The sequence below is a fragment of the Myzus persicae genome, unplaced genomic scaffold, assembly GCF_001856785.1.
Source record: "Myzus persicae strain clone G006 unplaced genomic scaffold, MPER_G0061.0, whole genome shotgun sequence".
Taxonomy (NCBI): Eukaryota; Metazoa; Arthropoda; class Insecta; order Hemiptera; family Aphididae; genus Myzus; species Myzus persicae.
Window position 1 is genome coordinate 135,424 of NW_019100604.1, and position 21,868 is coordinate 157,291.

Sequence of the window (21,868 nt, forward strand, 5' to 3'; positions counted from 1 at the left end):
CAGTGTCATCGATGCCACAAAAAAAAAAGATTTTATGATGATAAGATATGGAATATTGGACGATTCAATTTGATTTTCATTCGAATTTAATTTGTTTTAACAATTTTTTAGAGCTCCTCCTAGTCCACAGGTACAAGTCTACACTGGTGCACCTCCCTCTCCACGTAATTCATGTTGTTAAATATTAGATTTAATTGCACTTATGCACAAATGCACTTATTGTTCATAAATAACAGATTGTAAATATAATTTTGTATAAATGAAAATAAATATCTTATCTATTGTCATTGTTCATCGGTAACGTAAATATAATATTCTACTGGGAATTTTTCTGCGAATTTTATTTGTTTGAAGAAAGGTAAATTTAACAATATCATGGCTATAATCATATTAAGTTAATTACTCAATTTTTCAATTAATTAATTAATTTAATGTGATGGTATATTTATATTTACTTTCAAGTACCTTCCTATCATAATGATTCATTATTATTTCATTATAAATAGGTACTTTTTAAAGGAAACTACGTTTTTAAGTGATTGTTAGATTACTTTTGAGTGTTATTTAGCTAATAATTTTTTCAATAAAATATCGTTTGTTATTCATTTATTTTCATTTCACATTTTATTCCAATAAGACGTATAGTATTACAATTTTATTAAACAAAATGATTGTTACAAAACAAAATCTTCGACTCGTAGTAAATATCATTTTAGATTCCTTTTTTAAAATTGTGATTTTAATTTTATTTATGTTTGTAATCGTAGGTCGGAGTATTAGTCATTTATTGCTGTATTGAATCTACTGTAGGTGGATCAATTCGTCATGTGTTCAATAATGAAGAAGAGACGGTAATTAAACTTAAAATACCTATGCCGGGTTGCACGAACAATCACTGTACATTTCACTAATCAATAGAAACTAATTGTCCCTTAAACATAATTTAGTAGACCCTGATTGGTCCATTAAATTTTATTGAACCGTTAAATTAATAAATTGTTCATGCAACCCACAGATACAGATAATATACTAGATTGCTAACTATAGTGATAACAGCTGACGCCAACAAAATTTCCTATCATGTTTGGGCTCTGTATGGTGTTATCATCCGACAAAAATAATTTGTCATTAGACGGACTTGATAAAATACCATAGCCCACAACCTATATGTTGAAAAAGTGGGGTCGCCCGGCCTGCTAGTCGATGTACAGTTAGTTAGCAATCTATCACCATATTGTATGTCATTGAAATCATAGACATATAAAAGAATAAACCAGGAATTATATAAAATATGTGAAGCTAACATGTTCATTGCCCATATAAATCCTTATAAATCTGAGGAATTATCAAAGGCTAATCCGGGGATTTATTAAGGAGATCAAAAACTTAATAGCCATAAGTTGTCCGTCTCACTCGCACTCATGTTGGCTTCAATACAATATTCTACGTAAAACATCTATCATTTTTAGACTATTCAATTTTATGTCTATGATTGAAATAATTTGCTACTAATACTCAATATTTGAAACCGTTGTATTTGTGAGCATTAAATTTAAATATAAATTTTAAAATTTATTCCAAACTAACAATATTTTAGTCTCTTAAAATTCAATATTTTGATTTAACTATGTACATAAAATACCATTTAAATGACTAGGTAGGTATTTACCTATAATATTGTTACCAATCAATTATTTTAAACAAATATTTGTACAATTTAAGTACTTTAATAAATATATGGGTAATAATTATCAACTAACCAGATTAGAATTAGATTTATCATAATAATTAACAAACATCGAAGGTAAAATATACATTTTTAAAAAAATAAAATATAAATGAAGTGAGTTTAGGTATTTAATTCCATGCGCATGTACCAAAATAAAAAGTGAAACGTATTATGAGTTTTATGACAATGATAACAACAAGTGTCAATGACAGTATTTTTTATGCATATGATGATACCTACTTAGGTACAAATGTACATTGTACAATATATAATATATGTAAAATAATAATAATAACATAATATAAATATTAGAATTAATTAATATAAATTGAAAAGTTGCCTTTTAATTTTGTAAGTTTTTTTACTATTTATTAGTTAGTAATATTTTTCTTATTTAATGTCACTGATTTTTATTTTTTATACTGGTCACTAGATGCAGTATCAAATACAATCACTAATCAGTATAATTTATGACACAAAAAATAATTTATCAGTTATTTACCTCTGATAACACATTTTTAGTGCACATTTGCACTTTATGAAATAAGAGAATGGGCAGGTGTCAGACTTCAGTTTAGAATATAATTATAGTGGCCGTAGATAATATAACCTTGAGACGAATGATTTTGAAACTATTGACGTCTGTGTACTTATTTCGGCAACAAGCTACCTACATTATCAAGTAGGTACTCAACGATGGTTCGTAATTTGTATGGAGAAAAAAATATTTTTGCTGTTTTGCAAGAATAATTCCCAGTTACCTAAATACCAACAAACGCTGCAGCGGCATACTTACGCGTTAGCTGTATTGTGTATCGATATCAATTGTACAGGGTGAAATAGAAATCACTAATAAATGTAATAAACTGACTGTGAAATGACTTTTATTTGTATTGAATTGTAATTTTTTTTGTTGAGCACACATCATACAGGCCACAGAGTATGTAACTGAAAGAACTGACAAATAAAAATACAAAATTGATACTAGTTAAATGTGTGGCAAACATTTTGAAAATTATATGGATGATTAATAATTTTTAGGAATATACCTACTTATGTCAGGAAACTTCCAAAAAGAATATTTTGAAAAAAGTTATTACGAATTTATCCAAAAAAAAAAAATCAGTACCTATTAAAAAATAAAAATTAATGTTTAAATATTGATTATGATAAAAATGCATTTATTTTTCAAGTCTTTCTGTTACACCCTGTACATATATATTATATATATTATGGTATTATGGTCATTGTCAATTATACATATAAATGTAATATTTGTAAACAAAAGTAAATATACATCGTTAGGTCATTACATTACACAGCTATTCATGTTACACCGCCGAGTGTATAATATTATATTTTATTATATTTATATGTTAGGTAGGTAGGTATATCGTAACTTGTAGGCATGCTCATACGTATACAACTTGAAACGGAGTAGCAGTGTCTATAATGGGTCGTTGATTTTTTTATAACTCAAATTTTGCTTGTGTTCTTAAAGTAAATTGTGTTTATTTATTTAGTGATACATTAATTTAAATTTTAAAGTATAACAAGTTTATCCACAATCATCATTTAAAACGAAAATTTATCACTTCTGGCCGGTGTTGTCCAAGGTAAACCGTCTACATTTAATTTATACAGTATACCCAGATTGAAAAATGCTCAGAGTTAGTATTCGTGGCACGGTACCGACCTGATTGCGTTTATCTCAAGTTACCTACTTAGCATGTTGGAGATAATTATTTTATGTTAATACATAAATGCTAAATACTCAACAGTATATTGTAAAACTATAGCGCATGTTATAGGTAGTAAAACTGGTTTATAAACAAAAAAGGTTGTAACGGACAAATACTATGTACGATTCACATTTATAACTGTAAGTGATAATAATTCCCGAAAAAAAAAAAATGTATCCATTAGCTATTTACGACGAGCCTAAGACTTTACCTAATTATTATGGCATATATATTGTACCAGTGTACCACTATGTTGTTCACAAAGAAAATGCGTCCCTAACACAGATAAACAATTCACATGGTGGTCCACATTGACTAATGCCAAAACTAATCAAATTTGTTTCACAACAGACTGCTGATACTACAACTTTATCTCCCACTCCCAGTGAGACCAGTGGGACCGACCCTGTAACCGAAACAACAGAAAAGCATCATCATCATTATTCAAAACCACATAGGAAAACGACTCCAACAGGAAGTCCATCGACGACGACATCGGCAGAGGGCTCATCGACCCCGGTGGGCTACATTGACTAACATCTTAGACTAACACTACTGCAAAACATCAATAAAAATGTAAACACTTTTAGACAATACGTATAACTATGAATTTGTATAAATTAAACCCAATTAATTTCACTCAAGTATAAAATAAAACAAGCAATTCCGAACACTTGTATATTTTTTTCATTTACCCATGTCACAATCGACCCATAAAATGGTACATCCTACTTAAAGAACTTTGTATTATTTCCTTGATTCCAAAATAAATCAAAGTTTTTTTTTTAAACTTTAAACACTTGCAGAACAAAATATACTGCGCCCATATTTTATACTAGGAAGCTGTGCAGTTGAGTCCAAAAAAATATGTTTCAAATGCTTAACATAAATATAATATTATGGTTGCATTTTGATACACTATCGGCCGTATATTATTTTACACATTTGTCTTATTATGCTGTTTTTAATCAGATTTTCTTAAAATACTACAGACATTTTTATAATGTAATTTTACATAAGTAAAGAGCACTTACATAGTATAAAATACCAAAATGATCAATATTATTAAGTAATCATACTAATAATTTTACTAATACCAACATACCAATTAATATTTTTAAATGACCACATTAGGTATTTAGAAATCGTTCATAGTTGTTGACATCGGTAAAAACCAATGGAAACAAAATGATAAATTTCAACACTAGAACGTATGTAATACACCCAATATTCAGGATTTTTACTATTTATCTTGTCGGCGGGCTGAATTCATATGCCATATAGGTGACATAGGCGACAGTATTCAATAGAGACTATACTGTATACATTATACAACTGTATACCTATTATAAATGTTCTTATAGGATTAACCCTCTCCTATTAGATTCTGGGCGGAGCGGGGAATGTACCTACCTAGTGTTTTTGCAATTATGTGCAAAAACCTGTTTTTTTTATTTCTATCATCACGTCTCGGAGCATGAAGTTTTCTACAATCTTCAATTTTGGAGATGGATTCTAATTGCTAATTTTATTTTATCAAAAAAATTAAAATCTTGTACTTTTCTTATAATATGGAAAATAATTTAAGTAAAAATAAATAAATAATTTTCTAAGCATTACATAATTAAATAATGTTAAAAATATTTTGATTCTTTTGAACTACTTGTAGATGTTTTAAATTTTTGATTCAGTATACTCATAACAATTTTGATTCTAGTCAAAAATAATATTAAACTTATAGATTGAGTCTTTAATACATTATTGTTTTCTATACACAATGACATTTTCAAAATATTTGGATCAATTTTAAGCTATTATACCATGAAACCTATCCACACTAGATATTGTACGTTTTGTCAGTATTAACTAATAAGCTGCAACTTATATGCGACGTTTTTGGGGAAAATTAGTGAAAGCTACTGAACTGAGAAAGAGTGCTAAAATAATAATCTAAGTTAAACCATCTTTAGAAATAGATGCGGATTCAACAATTTCATTAGCTCAAAACCGTTTTCCGTACACAATGAGGTTTATCATTGAATTACAATTTAACACATCCATAATCACAGTGGATTACTCAATGACTAGATAATAGGTTTTTAAAAGTTATAAATTGAAATTAAACACAACATATATTATATTATAACATTAAATAATTTTGTATTCCTTTATAATGCTACTAGACATATTTTTTATTACACGTCATTGAGACTATTACTTATAACGATAAAGGTGTGTATTCTGTCATGCTATTAACTTGATAATCCCTATGAAAAGTAGACTAATATTTAAAATGTATTAAAAATACAAATCCATCTACATTAACATTGTCTTGGAACAACCGAAATAACATGTATGGTAAGATAAATAGACATCTTACACATTAAATTGTATATACTATAAATATATATATATTATAGACTCATAACAAAGCATTAAGTGTGCGTAAAAAAAAAAAACAATTTTACACTAAATTGTTTTTAAGTAAAATTAAGTTAAAAACTAAAAATAATTAATTATCGCAAAATGTGTTTAACATTGGATGGTCAATAATTGTAATCTTATTATTTATTTGTACAACTAAAGGGTGCCACTCCAAAACTGGGATGCATTCAATTAGTAATTGCAGTTCATCATAATTCACAATATAGTCATAATTATCTGGTAAATAATAAAAGTGATATTATCATCTAAGTGTAATTCTCTGAAACCGTATGCATTCGAACGATGATCTAAATGTACAAACACACTTCATGACACAGTTTATCGGTTTATCGTTTTATAAACGACTACGGCATAAGAAATATAACAATAAAGCGTTTTATAATAATTGATTAAGACATAAGTATTTGCTCAGTAATTAAATGTCCATATTATTCAGTAATTCTATACACATCATATTATGTCAAACAATTTGCATGGAAAACGATTGTCGATTAACCATTTGGTAAAATACTTTTTAACAATGTAACATGTAAGAACTTTTGAAGTTAAAGTTAACATAGAAATGAAAAATATTACGACATTATTCAAAACATTCCGTAGCAATTGTTTAAAGACCTACAAGGACACTATAGACGACACGCACAGTTTTAATCGACCATAATTAATACTATTTATTATTATTACATATAAATATATATATTTGAATGGCACCCTCCAACGAGTATTTTTCAGCAACATGATGAAACATCTCACTAATAACGATTTTAGCAGATCATCTATTATTTGTTCAGTGGTAATAACCATTTTCTGCAAGTTCTTCGTTGTCAATAATTGGTTTTCGGTCATCTTCAGTTTTCACTCGTTTTCTTGACTTGTTTATGGCTCCCCAAGGTGTCTTTCCTGCTTCAGAAGACGAAAGCAATACTGAATAAGAGGTCACGTCATTTTCTTTGCTATGGTGCATTCCGTATAAGAAGTAAATCAATAGACCTATAAATATTAGTTAAAAATGCAAATATTATAAAATATTTAAATGTTAAACAAACTTACAAAGTGGTATTTTCAACTTACCTATAACCATCCATATGAAAAACCGTATCCAAGTAAGCAAATTGAGATTTGTCATCAACACGATATTACATACGATGCTAAGCGATGGTATTAGAGGTACATGGGGTACCATAAATGGTAATTCTGTTGAATTTTGTTCATGGGCTTCAATCAGAAGTTGACCTGAAATAATAATACATAATAGTTGTATCTATATATATATTTGTTGTTGTTATCAGAGCTATTACTCTTATTTATTTTTTTGTCAGTTAAAAAAATGTTTAAATACTAATGGAAATGGATATTTTGATAAATACAAAAATACTAATATGTGAACGAATAAAATTAAAATGGATTTTTAAGAACCCTCGTATGGTTTAATTTATATCTATAAATTATGGTGTGAATGAGCTAATATAAATATTAATAAAAATATATATTATATTTATTCAATATAATATGTACCAGGTACATTGTACCGTACCTAATATACACAATAATGTATTAGTACTACAATATGCATTATTATATAAATTATACTGAACCTATCTTCTTATAGCTATCTATATAATAATATATTGAAATAATTTTATTTATTTTATACGTACATAATATTAAATCGGTGGCCAACGTTGTTAAAACAATACCATCGACCCAACTCACATGTTGAATATTAAACCAGTATTGGATATAAACGCACAAGATGACGGCGGAACTTGTAAACCAACCAATACTTACACAAACTATGTAACCAGGTTCAAATTCTCCAAAAAAGGGTTCTAGAAACTTATAGGATGGTTTTAATCGTCCTCCCATATCCATTTCAAAAGACTGAAACATTTAAATCAATGTTAATTCATAACTATCCTATACATTGAATAAATGAAAATATATTATGCTTACGTCTGCCTGTGAAGTAGGAAGTTCTAAGAGACTACTAGAATCACGTACCAGACCACGGTTGGTAGGACGGTATCTTAATATTATTACTGAAGCACTGACAATAGTGTAAGCCAACAATGTACCGATCGACATAAATTCAACTAATTTTTCCAAATCGAAGAATAAGGCAATCAATGCACATAAAAAGGCAGATATAGCTAAATTTATTAATGGTATCTGTAACATACAAATAGATAAACATTTTTATTTGGCAATATTATTAATGAATCATTTCTTTTAACATATTCGTTACGGTTATAATTTAAAACAATAAACACAATATAATATGTTTTTAAACAAAAAGCGGAAGCTTCCCGTTTTTTCTTTCGCGTTTTTTCTCCATCTTACAAACGTACGTACAACATATCGAAATAGAACCAATTTTTTGTTGATAGTTATTTAGCTTAATTAATAGAGTTAATTGACCTATGATCAGACTTAGGTAGAATATTATCTATCTGTGCTTAAATGTCAGCTTTTTCCAATATTTTAATTTTAAAGCGAGATATGAGCATTTTAATTGTGATATTTCATGTAGACATCTTTTTTTAATTTCAAAGATATTTTAATACACAAACTATTATACCTATACTGCATGTGATGTGCATATATTGCTTACAAATTAAATTGTCGAAAAAAATCTGTCACCTAAATACAGATATTTTTTTACCATTAAGTTTGATGACAGGTAAATTTGATTTAATATTTAAGCTAACAACACATAAATTAGTTCTGCAGAACTGCATGCTGATCTCAAACGTGTACGCTTGTAAATTGGAGACGATTCATGCTTGGATAGCGTCCTCCCAAGTGTGAATTATTTTATTTTTATCAAATTAATATCGATGTTTGTATTTGATTAGATATCAGTTAAACGCTTAGACAATTTATAAATGTGTATAACTAATTGTTTTATTACTAATATAACTTACATATTAGATATGTATATTTATTGTAATAAATTGTATTTTTATAATTTTACTAAGCATACCTGAGTTCTTTTGTTGACCTTGGCTAGGAATTTAAAAACCAGTCCATCATCGGCCATCGCATAAATACATCTAGGTAATGAATAAAGCGATCCAAACAAAGTAGTAGTCATTCCACACAATGCTCCGACTGATACCAAATACTTAATCCAGTTCAAGTCTAATCCAGCAAATGCCGCTGGAAATGCTGCATCGGGAACGATGGACCAGTATGGAACCAAAAATGTCAATGCTCCACTCACCAATACGTAGCCTGTAAACAAATCAATAAAATCATTACTAACCACGAATAGCTATGAATTTCTTTCTAGAAGTAAAATGTAAAATAGGATCCAATCAATGAAATAAAAGGTACCAATGTACGTGTTGAGGCGCGTAGGTATACAATACATACATATCGCATGTATATATGTCATAATATATACACGTGTATCCACAAAACAGGCTACACTCTATAAATCAGTTACACTTATACATTACTCGTGCTGTACCCTTTACATATTTTTTAATTCATTCACGATACGTGAAACCATAACGCTGGATCACAAATTCCTACAACTTGCAATATTGTTCAACTATGGTATTTTGCGCATGCGCAACAACATCACATTTTCTGTGTACTCTGTTTTCGTAGACACACGGTGTATATCTATTATCTACGTAAATCGGGTAGGTTCTATTGAATGCGATATCATATATTAGTACGCCGCCGACATCATACCTGTGCAAACGACGCTCATCGCAATTATGGTGGCCACAGGAATCGAATACGCAGGGTCCTTTGCTTCCTCGCCCGAGGTGGCGATGCTGTCGAAGCCGACGTACGCGTAGAAACAGGTGGCTGCCCCTGCGATAATACCAGTCGTACCGTACGGCATGAACCCGCCGTCGCTGGACCAATTGTCACTGTTTCCGTAATAATATCCAGCCACGACGATTACAGCCATTACGCCAAGGTTGACCAGCGTCAAGAAGCTATTCATGTACGACGAAGTTTTCACGCCAACCCCTGCGCCGACAAGAGGATCCGTTATTATAATAACACGATAATAACTGTATAGTAATTCCCAACCGGGACTGGACACCACCAGCCGGTGGAGCAAATTAAAACGATCATAATATATCACCCGCCTTTAAAAATAAAAAATTAATATTCAACTTAAGACAAACATTTTTTTGTTCCGTGTATTTTTTACAAGAGTTTTTCTAGAATTCGAATGATTTTTTTATGCAATTATCTCTATTCCATAACATTTATATTGTAGAAATATACCTGCAATAAAAATTATTTACATTGGAGTTAAAATATACAATTTACGTAAATACGCAATTATGATATTAACTATGAACGTTTTTCTTCAAACTAAATTCTTTGTTTTAAAAATAAAATATTGTAACGTTACTTATTTATAATTTATTATAGACATTTAAAAAATATGTTAATACCTTATAACTTATAAGTATTATAAGCATATTATGTCGAAGAATTATTGGAGGTCAAAATTAATAATATTCAAAAATAAATAATCAGTGGCCCAGTGGGCTTATAACCCCCCCTCCCCCACTCCGCAGATAACTTTTCCTTTATACACCACTGTTCGGCAGTATAATTATTCTAGTACTTAAATAGCAGTAAAAAAAATAATGAAACGATATGCGTCATAATGGTGATATCATTATGACGTACATATATAGTTAATGTTTCGACATTAAAATCTACTGAAATAATCGCCGAGTATTATAATATTGTTAAATTTAATAACTAATAAGCAATAATTATAAAACGTATGATTTTTATCTCTTTTCATATTTTAATCTCCAAAATGAAATAGAGATAAACAAAATCCGATAAGCAATATGCTCCGTAAGGAACATATACGTATATATGTACTAAGCATACTCGGATATTCGTTACTTACAATTTACAAGGCGATCATTTTATTGGGTATGAGTACATCTGGAGTTAGTTAACAGCAATGTGCTGTGTAGTGAAGAAAACAAATTTACCAAGAACTAGTTGGGTTACTGGTTATTGCAATCAAAATGTGCATTAGATGTATTTACACGAATATCAAAAGTAAGACTAAAACAACAAAAGTAGTCGGGCAAAGCGAAATAAATCTTGAACAGTTGAATAGATCTGTAAAACTATGCAAAAAATAATTACATTTTGAATGCCTTTAAGTCAGAATGGAGATATATAATATGTTCCTGCAAGAGCACGTACATTTCAACACGCACTAAATACAGCGCAACTATAAAATATATTAAATAGGGAGGTATGTTATAATCTGTAGTCCACGAATTCTGCGTTTTGCCCATTACCAAGACAGGTCATATCTAAGGTGATCTGCTCATTAGCCGTGGTTTCACTTACCCAGGATACAAGCGTGCAGCAAGCACACGAAAAATGCGAACACGTCCGGATACTTTCCAAACAGTGTTTCATGAAGTTCACCCAACACGGATATCGTTGTGTTTCTGATAACGTTGTCAAACATCGAATCGAAAAACCCGCTCCATGCTCTAGCTACAGATGCGGCACCTGGCAATCAAATAAACATAGCAAATTATAATTTTTTTCTATACAAATTTAAATGTATTAAGTATACGTATACTGGGTGTTTCAGCAAACATACTCATAATTGTTTCCTTTAACAATGAATTTGTTCAAATTTGGATGTTATTACCATACTTAAGAATCATATTTCCAAAATGTATACATTATTTTTGTATAAGGTACACGATTGTATTGTATCTTTTTTTCAAATGAGAATCACTATTTTTTTTTTTTTGTACATTATTAATCAGATGACTTTTGGAAAATAGTCATGTAGGTATCCAAATTTGTAATTTAAATGAGTAGTTTTTATTTTATTTAACTTTTTGGGCACAAATGATATTAAGTCGATGATAACGGATCTGAAAGATTTGGAGGCTACAGAAAACTTCAGTAATTAATATTAATCGATCAACATTTTATAATTTATAAAAATTATCAGAGTATAATAAATATCTACTAGATCCAATATTACATATACATTGTATTTTTGTTTAACTATTTTTAGGGACTAAAATTATTTTCCTTAGTACCTCTACCTATAAGTACTATAATGAGCACTACTTTTATGAAACTACTTGTTTGAATTTTTATTTAGATTCGTACACATTTAAACATCTGCCTCACAATTTATAGTAAGATTAGTAAAGCTTGATTCTCATTTGGAAAAAGAAGTTTGTTTTACTATTGAAAACTCTTTAATGGTATAAAAAATCATCAAGGAATAAATGGGGATGACCATGTTTGGTGAATCAGCCTGTATATAATAACCATATGGGTACAATATAATAAATATTTAATATATATAGGAGTTTAATCTTAACCGAGTTCAAAGTCCACAGAGTTATAAGCAAAAATAAGTTAAATTATGATAACACGTGATTGTAGGATGTGTAAGTCTATATTTTGTTAATAACTACGTATTAATCTATTGTGTATAGTAAACTCGTCGGAAAACTAGTTACACTCTGCAGCCTATACACCTACACTGCAGAATACATAAGAGGATTCCAAAAATTATTTTTATTGTGCCTTATAACAGATAGTAATGCTTATGTAGTTATATGATATAAATTTAAACCTATTTGAAAAGTACTAAAATAGTTCACATATATTTATGGTTTCAGTCCATAATTTAACCGTAAATCAACATAGGTACCTATTTAGACAAATATACGTTGAACTATCTGCGAATGACTATGAAAATACTATGCATATATAAACGTATTCCTTTTCAATACGATAAAAAGTTGTAATTATATTTGTGCAAATTTAGTAATTATAGTATACAGTGTTTAAGTTAAATGTAGGTACCTAACTAAATATACTATATATGTATATATTGTTGCCACCGCAACACATCAATGAGCTACAGGTATGTATTATTTATAAATATATGCATATTATCGTTTACGGAAGAACAGCTGGTCTCACGACTCACACACATAATAATTACTTTTTTTTGTATTGTTTTATTTTTGTCAAAATTATTATTGAATGTGTCTTGCGAGTTATATAATATGTAGATAAACAACGCGATATCGCATGCCACCTCGCCGGCTGCGAGAATATTACTATTTTTTTTTTGGTTTTTATTGATTTAAAGTTTCCCTGACGTATGTCATCTAAAACTTATTGTTAACAGAATTAAATTTTTTTCGACATTTGGGAAATAGATAACAATTAGTAATAAAATAATAATAATGAAAGATACTAACTACTACGTTTTAATGTATTTACAAAATAAGATAAAAATAAATAAAAATAATTATAACAAAATATCGCGCGAACGCCCACTCTTGAGTCGGCGTACAGGAGGTGGGTCTTTACCTAGTCTATAAAATTTCACAAATTTGATGTGGTTGAAGAAGTTCATTCTAATTTTTTTATGTACTCGGCTATTGAGGGTGGCTGGAAGACTTTGTAAAGTGCATCATTACGTACAAGGTACGTAAGGTGTAATATTATATATGGTTCTCAGAACTTTGGATTGGTATACTTTTATTTTGTGTATTAGCACCATTTCCCCACACAGGGCTGCGTATAAGACTAATGGTTGTAGGATTTGCTTAAATAGCATGAGAGAACCTCTCCAGCTGAGTGATGTTTGTCGGCTGATCAATGAATATAGTACTTTTATTAGAATGTATATATATATATCAAAAATAAACCTCACTCGGCTGAAACGTAAAGCACAATACGTTGGTGTAAACTTGGTACAAATGCTTGCCGGAGCGGGCTCAGGTGCCCATGCTAAGACCTTAAGGATAGCAGCGTTGGTCCTAGTATATAGTACAGCAGAGTATGGGTCCCAAGTTAGGGGTAACAGAACACACGTAAGGAAAATAGACACGCAGCTCAATAGCGTAATGAGAGTAATAAGCTGGACAATTAAATCTACACCACTCCAATGGCTACTGGCACTAGCAAACATTTGACCATCACACAGACGTTAGAAAGGTGCACTTGTAAAAACCATTAAGAAATCTGTAGCCTACAAACGTTCACTCTTATGTCAGATGATGCTTCAAACACCCGGCCAACGATTAAAATCCAGGAGTCCACCAGTTGAGTCGGCCAGAACACTAATAAGTTTAAGGTTCGATAGCCTGAGGAATAGAGAAAATAACGGGCAAGCTTCACAGCACTGAAAAGAAAACTACTATGTGACCCTTATAATGGAGTTGTAGGCATAAATCTTCCTCCTGATCCACATTAAATAGACTGCTAACAAGGACATGGTCGGTGTTGGTTGCCTTCTACATAAGTAGCGGTTTCAAAATAGCCCAGTATGTGACTGCGGAAACGGGGAACAAACAAGAAATCATATAGTAGTTGATTGCCAAAGTAGAAAATTCAAACAAGACTTTGAAGGCCAGCATGCAGTGTCACCAAGAGTAACCTGCAATCTGGATTTCGAACCTCGACATTTGTCTATGAACCCACATCTCAAGAACAATTTACCTTTAATACTTGTTATTTTTGATTAAATATAATTATATTTAAAGCTATACCTTTATGTCGTTAGGTATATCTATAATATGTTATGCATTATTGTATTGTTTTACTTATAGTTTGATCGTTAAGTTGGTTTGTGTGTAATGCGAAATAAATAAATAAATGAGTGTAAAATTCTAAAATAAAAATAAAAGAACAAACAATACTAAATTTTCTACAAATCGAACGTGGAACCAGAATAATATACGGCTGGTTTTTTAATGGAAATTGAAGAAAATCCACTAACATGTGAAAGCTGTGGCCCAACACTAAACATACCTATTCTGACAGAAAGCCACCAAAAGACCACAGATGATCTCAACACAATACATACTATATGAGATAAAAATTCTTTGGATGCGATGGTAAGACCAAATCCAGATAAGCATCATCATAACATTTTATTCTAAAAAAAAAAACTTTTTGACGTAGTTAAAAAAAGAAACATAAAAAAAACTATAATGACCTATGTAAATGATTTTGTAATCTGATAAATATTTTAGAAAATAATCATATTAATTTCAACCGTAAAATTATGAAAAAATCAACTTTTTATGTTTATGAATATAGTATACTCGTACAAAACCTACATTTTTTTAGCTTATAAAAATTAAAAGAACTAATATAATTTCAGTTATAAATTAGTATTCTAAAATAATATAATTATGACCTTAGTGCATAACTACATTAGTACTAATGCACTATAAGTACTGCATTTACAAAGCTAACCTTGTACATCTATGTAAACCAATAACCTATGTATATAAATTACATTCACTTAGGTATCAAAATTTGAATAATTTGTTTGCATAAATAATAAATTGCTTAAAAGTTGACACCTAAAAAGTATTAATCTAAATCAATAGGCAATCAATTTATTAATAACAATATATTTAAAATTACACAATTTAACCTCTATAAGTAAGTTCTTTAACTAATAATATCTAATAGGAAATAACTAGAAAATAAAATAGCTTAGAAAATATATTTGAGAGTGAGAGCATTACAACATTTGAAATAGGTAAGTGTGATAGAATAACTATTATATAATGCAAATATGCTACTCATTAACTCAATACTTAATTGAATAATTATTAGTGTACATAGGTCATAGTGTAGGCATACAAAGTTAAGATTATTAATTAATATAATAGAATATTATGAACATCAATTATAACGAATATAAGAAATTTGTGTACTAGTTCATAAAAGTCAGGATGTCAGCTCAATATTAATTGTTTTCTCTATCACACCAATGAGCAACATCGATAAAACTTCATCTAAAATATTTTATTATGATTTTTGAAGAATCTTAGAGTAATATTATCTGCTACAAAAGAGGATAATATTTTACAGGGTGTGACATGGTTTTATATTTTATTATTTAAAAAAAGTAACATGCATTTAAAAATGCGGAAAAACAGGAATATTTAGTCAACCTAAACAGTTTTCAACAAATTAATTTTGTTTTTTTATTTTAATTCTAAAATAAATAACCTACAATAACATGAAATGTTCACCAAATGTTTGTACTAAATTGTTCTAAACATTCTCAACTTTTTAAAATATTTTGACATTTTTTAAGTTATTTATAGACATTTGTAATTTTAGATAATTTTCATTATTTGTCGATTTTTTGATTCATTTTTTTTAGTCAAAGAGCTTGAAAGTCTAATGTAATATTCCTCGTTAATTGTATAAAAGGTTATTTCATAGCTGTTAGGAATATTAATTTAACAAGGTACTACAAACAATGTTTTAATCCGCCGTTTCCAGTTCAGACCAGCTTACATAAATGTAAATGATCGTTGTTCTAATCGTATTAATTTAGTCTCTAAGAATCTGCGAGGCCGTAACACAAATAATAAAAATATATGTATATTTTTTTTTAATTGATCTTAAGCATCGGCAACTATGGCCATCATTAGCAATAAAATATTTATCGTATATGCTATAAAAATATAGATATAATATTATATAATGATATTTTATAAATTTAATTAAAATCTGAATAATAAGCTAAAAAAAAATTTCATATGAGGCATATTCTGAATTCTGATTATTTAATCATTGCTATCAAAAATAATCAATAAGGTGAAATGCACAAATGTCAATTCTTTGGTAGTTGATCGACTTTTCACTTCTCCAGACGTTCTATTAAGTACAAAATATTTACACCATTCACTGTTCCAGAAGTTCCTGTATTTAATAATATTATCATTTGCCGGTAACAGTACAATTTTAGGAAACCATTATGGCTCACATTATTTTAAACTTAAATAGTTAAATCATATAAACCTCAACATTTGAATATAAAACAAAATTAAAAAAATTAAAAATTATTGTATGTAGCATACATACTACAAAAGTAGCAGAGCATAAAAATATTGTAGCAGTGAAAATGTTGATAATATAATATAATCCACAACTTTTTTTAGTTACATATTTATAGCCGTTGACACTCTGTAACCTGTCCGTTATTGTGACTTTGTGAAGCTGGCTATAGCCGTACATATTTGAAATTTTAGTCGGCTATTCATTAGCGTATTGCTTATTACGCAGAATAGTTGACACGCGCAAATTATACCAATTATACGCGCGGCTACAGGCACCCGCATGTCGATCGACGGCGGCGACGGGCTCGCGCACGTCGAATCGACGTTGGCGTTCAACGTGTTAAGTAATTAATGATCGATAAATAATAATACTAATATAATTAATTTTATAACATTAAAATCGATTTTGATTTTTTGTGTAACTCAAATTCAAATTTTAAAGTTCTCAATGGTGATAGTTATGGCTTGAAAATGCAATACAAAATCTCTCATAAGTAGTTCATACTTGGTAGGTACTAATCTAAAATATGTCTATACAGATTTCAAAAAGATTCAACATATTTTGAAAATCATGTCAAATATTTGAAAAATATTCAAAAGTATTTTTGAACATCAACGAATTGATTAAAAATCTCTTTTTATTATTGGTTAAAATATAGGATTTCATCCAATTTTGAACATTAAAAAATAGGTATCTATAAAAAAATCAGGTTTACAAGTTTATATATTTTAGATTCTGAGTGAAGCATGACATAGTATATTATGTGTTTTTTAATATTTTTTGTGTCTATGTGCACTTATGTAAGTCGAAAAAATGCTTAGGTTTTCAACTAAAAGAGTGGTTTAGTGAACTAGTTGGTACTTTTGAGTACACAAAATCGAAAATTTCTAGTAGTTCTCAAAACCTTCGTAAGACACAAAAATATAAGATATTGTCTCAGCACAGAATAGTTGTTCATATGACTGATCATTAAGTTCAAATTTAAAAAATAAATTTTTTTCGAGTAAAAAAATTATAAAATATAAACAATTGGTATGGTAAATCCACAAAAATATCATTCTCTATAAATTTTCTAATAGTTGAAGAGTGATTACTCAAAAATCGTTAGAAAGATTTTAAGCGAAAGTATTTTATCTTTGTCGTGTGGGGGACGGGGGTCTGAATGAGAAAAATGTTTTCTCTGGCACAAACCTTAATCGAGTTACGGAATTGTGATTTAGAAGTGAAAAAATGTAAAATATTTATTCCGGTACCGGGAATCGAACCCGAGCCTCCTGGGTGAAAGCCAGGTATCCTAGCCACTAGACCATACCGGATTGTTGAGATAACAAGATAAATGAACTATATTTATAGATATTACAAATTTAAAATCATTTTATAATTTTGTCTTTTAATTATAATTTTAATATGTCATACAATCATACAAATATACCATAAATAATAAATAACAGGTATATCTATTATTTAACGAAGTGTATTGAAATAGCAAAAAATTATTGATTTTAAAATTATGCATCTTGTTTACTAAGGTAAGATATCTATATCCATATATTTTTGACGCGGGAAAATTACTTTATTAATTGTTCCATTCAATTTTAAAAGATGTTGGAAATAGGACTAGTTAGTTTTAAATTACTATACAAATATTTTTGTTTAAAATAAAATATGGTATAGGTTCCTATTCAAATTGTGGCCCGTGAAAAATGTATATTTATTATTTGTATGTCCTTGACATCAAAAAGGTTGACGAACACCTCATATGCACAATAATGAACTTCAAGCTTCAATACCCATATGTTAAAAATAAAATATGAATGCGATAAAATTATAAAATCATATTATTCCTACTTTATTTTAAAGCTAGGTAACAATTTTCAAACAAATTACATGTCAAATTGGTATACTATCATTCAAACACATGGTATTCGATCAAATTATTAAGAAACAGTAAGTACCTCCAACAATACACATCATATAACAGGCACACGGGCTGTTATATCCTAAATAACTTTTAAGTATAAAAAAATTATATTATATATTATTGTGTTCATAGTTGAGATGTTCAAAATATTTTGGTTTAAACTCGTGTTTAAAACAAATGATTTATACATTTATAAATTTAAAAAATAAAATTGTTGGACTATTAGTTATAACAACTGCTCTTAGTATTTTTTTTTAAATATATTATTAATAAGCAAATTCATAAAATTGAATATTGAATACCTAGTAAATAGTTATTTGTTTTATAGTTGCACCAAACCTCACCACACACCTATACATTATATTATTTTTTATTATAAACCAAAATTATAGTACCTACCTATTTATTTATTTATATTATCATTTATCTACAACCGTGTTCTCGACTACATATTAGGTACTTTAATATTTTTACTTGTCTGTTGATTATGAAGCTACCAAGAACGGTCGCGACGCAGAAACATGCGTTCTAACGCCTAACCACAATAATAATAATAAATAACTCTATTGCGCCTACCACCTGCCTATATTATTCCCAATATTCTGTGAAATAATTTAGTATGTTATTTTGAAAGAAAGATAGTCAGTTCTTCATGGGATATTATTACTGCTTAATTTGCTTCTTGTGTACTATATTATTCTGATATTACTATTATTCTAAGTCGTCAAGTCAGTAATCTGAACGTTTGCACCTATGGAATAATATACTTATGAGTTTTATTTATAACACAACGAGCATTCTTCTTACCTACACTTAACTACTATATATTAAATTTAATTATACTCCAGTTACTCGTTAGTCATCTACCTATTTTATATTATATAAAAATGAATGTTTCATGCGAGCACTCATGAATTTTTTGCGAAATTTTTCTACGAAAATTCAATACTTCTGTTATATATTTAGAATTGCCATTGCAAGTTACAGATACTAAAATAGTTATCACGCAGATTGAATATAATTGTCTGTATTGTTTTATATTTTGTTATTTAGACTAACTCAATAAAGCTATACTACATAAATGTAAAGTTGAGTAACAACTATTATAATATGTTGGAGGCAAAGTCAGAGTGTATGGTTGAGTACATTATATTTTATTGGTACCTATATGCTAAAAAAATACTCGTCCGCTTTGACAAAAAACAATTGATAATGTTTTGACTGAAGCAAAGCGGAAACGATAGGTAGATCGATTGTAATAGATAGTCGGATTATATTTAAATTACGCATATAATATAAATCCACAGATTTTGCCCATTACCAAATTTTGCACACAAGTTATTTGAGATCCCAGACGGGTTGTAAGAATATTAGAATAAAAGCCACGGGTAACAGCTATTAATTACTATGTTATATAAAGGGAAAAGTGTTCAACGTGTGCAAAGTGGCAGAGGCTCATTGGCGTAAATAAAGGGGGGGCTTAGGGGGGACTTATTCCCTCCAAATTTCAGTTAAGTCCCACCAGTTAAAAATCTAATAATAAGTACGTCTTATATTATAGTTTATGGGGAGAATAACATGAATCCCCCAAAAAAATTTAGTCGATTTGCGCCTATGCCGAGGCTTATAATAGAATCAAAAAATACGACTGATTTTGACGATTCGAAGAGAATCAGAATGTATATTTAACCGGTTATTTTAGGGTGGTTTACCCACTATTAATAATATTAAAATCATAACCATCATGTTATGATTCATCTTACAATTGTTTCGGTAAGAAAAAAAAAATTGGAGGTTTCATGTTCATTTATCCCCGGGCAACGCCATGGATAATACGGATAATATATATTATATTGTTGGCTTATTATTAATATTTTTTTTTAGGCCACGTCCTATACTCATACTATACTTATCAATTTTTTATTTTGTTTTAAAGTTGATTACATCGTGTTTCAAAAGGTTCAAAACCGTTTAAAAACAATTGGAAAAAAAAGGTGTAACAAGATTCAAACTGTCTTTTTCAATATTTTGAACAGAGAAATGAATATATTAATTTTACAATAAATTAGTTTTTTAGATTCTACATAAATGTATTGATTTTCCAATGAGGTTTTTTTTTGTGTCTAAAGACGCTTTTAAAAATGTTTAAATTTTCAACATTTGCGGTGAATCTAGTTACAACTTAGGGGGGTCAGAAATATATATCCTCAGCATTTTTCAAAGTAATATAAAAAACAAAAACAAGTTAAGAAAAAATTAAAAATTTTTATGATCAATTTTGTTTTTTAGGTGTACCTCAAAAACCAATAACGCCGTATATAGTTTAAATTTTCACCAAATGCGCTGTTAACCCTTAAAATATGTTGACCCTTTTTGAGCTATATCTATACATGTATCATAACATAACATTATTTTAAATATTAGACATATTTTGATTTTTTGGTTTTTTTGTAACATTGTTCACTTGGTCACACTCAGAAACCTTGAAATTGTAATACAAGGTTCCTAAAACATTGTTTACATACCAATTAAAAAATATAGAATAAATAAATAAATCATTTTATGGTATTGCCTATTTATGCCACGAGTCTATTATTCAGACTGTTCTACAGTATAGGTCATAACTAACTTAATAACAAAATATATAAATTATAGGTATGAAATAAATATAAACAATAGGTATACTAATAAAATAAAAATATGTTGGGCCCATCATCTTCTTGAAGAATAAATAAAAGTAATATATAATAGTAAAAATAATAATAATTAAATATTAATCTATATATGTAAAAGCCAAATACCACTCACTCATTCACTTAACATTACATCTCAAAATCTAGAAAACGAACGAATTTGACATTTTTAATATTGCATGTTCTTTGGTTATCTAAATGTGCAATAAGAAAGGATTTTCTGAATTATGCATTTCAAAGAGATGCACACTGCACAAACGAGGACTTTGAGATTCAAGATCGAAATCGGAATTTAATTTTGATGTAAAACATCAAATGAGATGGGTGACACCGTGGCAACGCTCTCATACGCGCATGCTCGAAAAGCTTTAAGCATGTAAAACATCTAATGCGCCTTTAAAAAAAAGAATCATTTTTCTTGAAAAATCTGGGTATCAAAATTCGGATTTTAAAGTGGTGAGTA

The 21,868-nt window shown here is 28.9% G+C and overlaps 2 protein-coding genes and 1 non-coding gene across 3 annotated transcripts in view; 1 reads left to right on the plus strand and 2 right to left on the minus strand.

The window, feature by feature from the left end:
- The first annotated feature begins 535 nt into the window (after window positions 1-535).
- On the plus strand, window positions 536-4,144 carry LOC111036299. Its single transcript, XM_022318294.1, has 3 exons — window positions 536-700; window positions 768-851; window positions 3,823-4,144. The coding sequence occupies exons 1-3, from the start codon at window positions 668-670 to the stop codon at window positions 4,006-4,008; spliced, it is 303 nt and encodes a 100-aa protein (XP_022173986.1). The 5' UTR covers window positions 536-667; the 3' UTR covers window positions 4,009-4,144.
- A 1,458-nt stretch (window positions 4,145-5,602) lies between these two features.
- LOC111036188 (cationic amino acid transporter 4) overlaps window positions 5,603-21,868 on the minus strand; it is a 35,202-nt gene continuing 18,936 nt past the window's right edge. Inside the window, exons 4-10 of the mRNA XM_022318124.1 lie at window positions 11,275-11,442; window positions 9,619-9,906; window positions 8,900-9,150; window positions 7,870-8,085; window positions 7,575-7,797; window positions 6,988-7,149; window positions 5,603-6,906 (exon numbers count right to left, since the gene is read on the minus strand). Of these exons, the coding sequence (XP_022173816.1) occupies window positions 6,704-6,906; window positions 6,988-7,149; window positions 7,575-7,797; window positions 7,870-8,085; window positions 8,900-9,150; window positions 9,619-9,906; window positions 11,275-11,442 (1,511 nt within the window). The 3' untranslated portion in view covers window positions 5,603-6,703. The remainder of the gene's footprint in view (window positions 6,907-6,987; window positions 7,150-7,574; window positions 7,798-7,869; window positions 8,086-8,899; window positions 9,151-9,618; window positions 9,907-11,274; window positions 11,443-21,868) is intronic.
- On the minus strand, window positions 18,036-18,107 carry Trnae-uuc. The gene has a single exon. It is a non-coding gene; the product is annotated as a tRNA-Glu (tRNA).

What these genes read in the sequence shown, in the direction of transcription:
- LOC111036299 (XM_022318294.1), top strand. Translation starts at nt 668, where the DNA reads ATGATTGTTACAAAACAAAATCTTCGACTCGTA. An exon ending in AACAAAATCTTCGACTCGTA is followed by an intron (nt 701 to 767) that starts GTAAATATCATT and finishes TTGTAATCGTAG; the next exon opens with GTCGGAGTATTAGTCATTTA. An exon ending in TCAATAATGAAGAAGAGACG is followed by an intron (nt 852 to 3,822) that starts GTAATTAAACTT and finishes GTTTCACAACAG; the next exon opens with ACTGCTGATACTACAACTTT.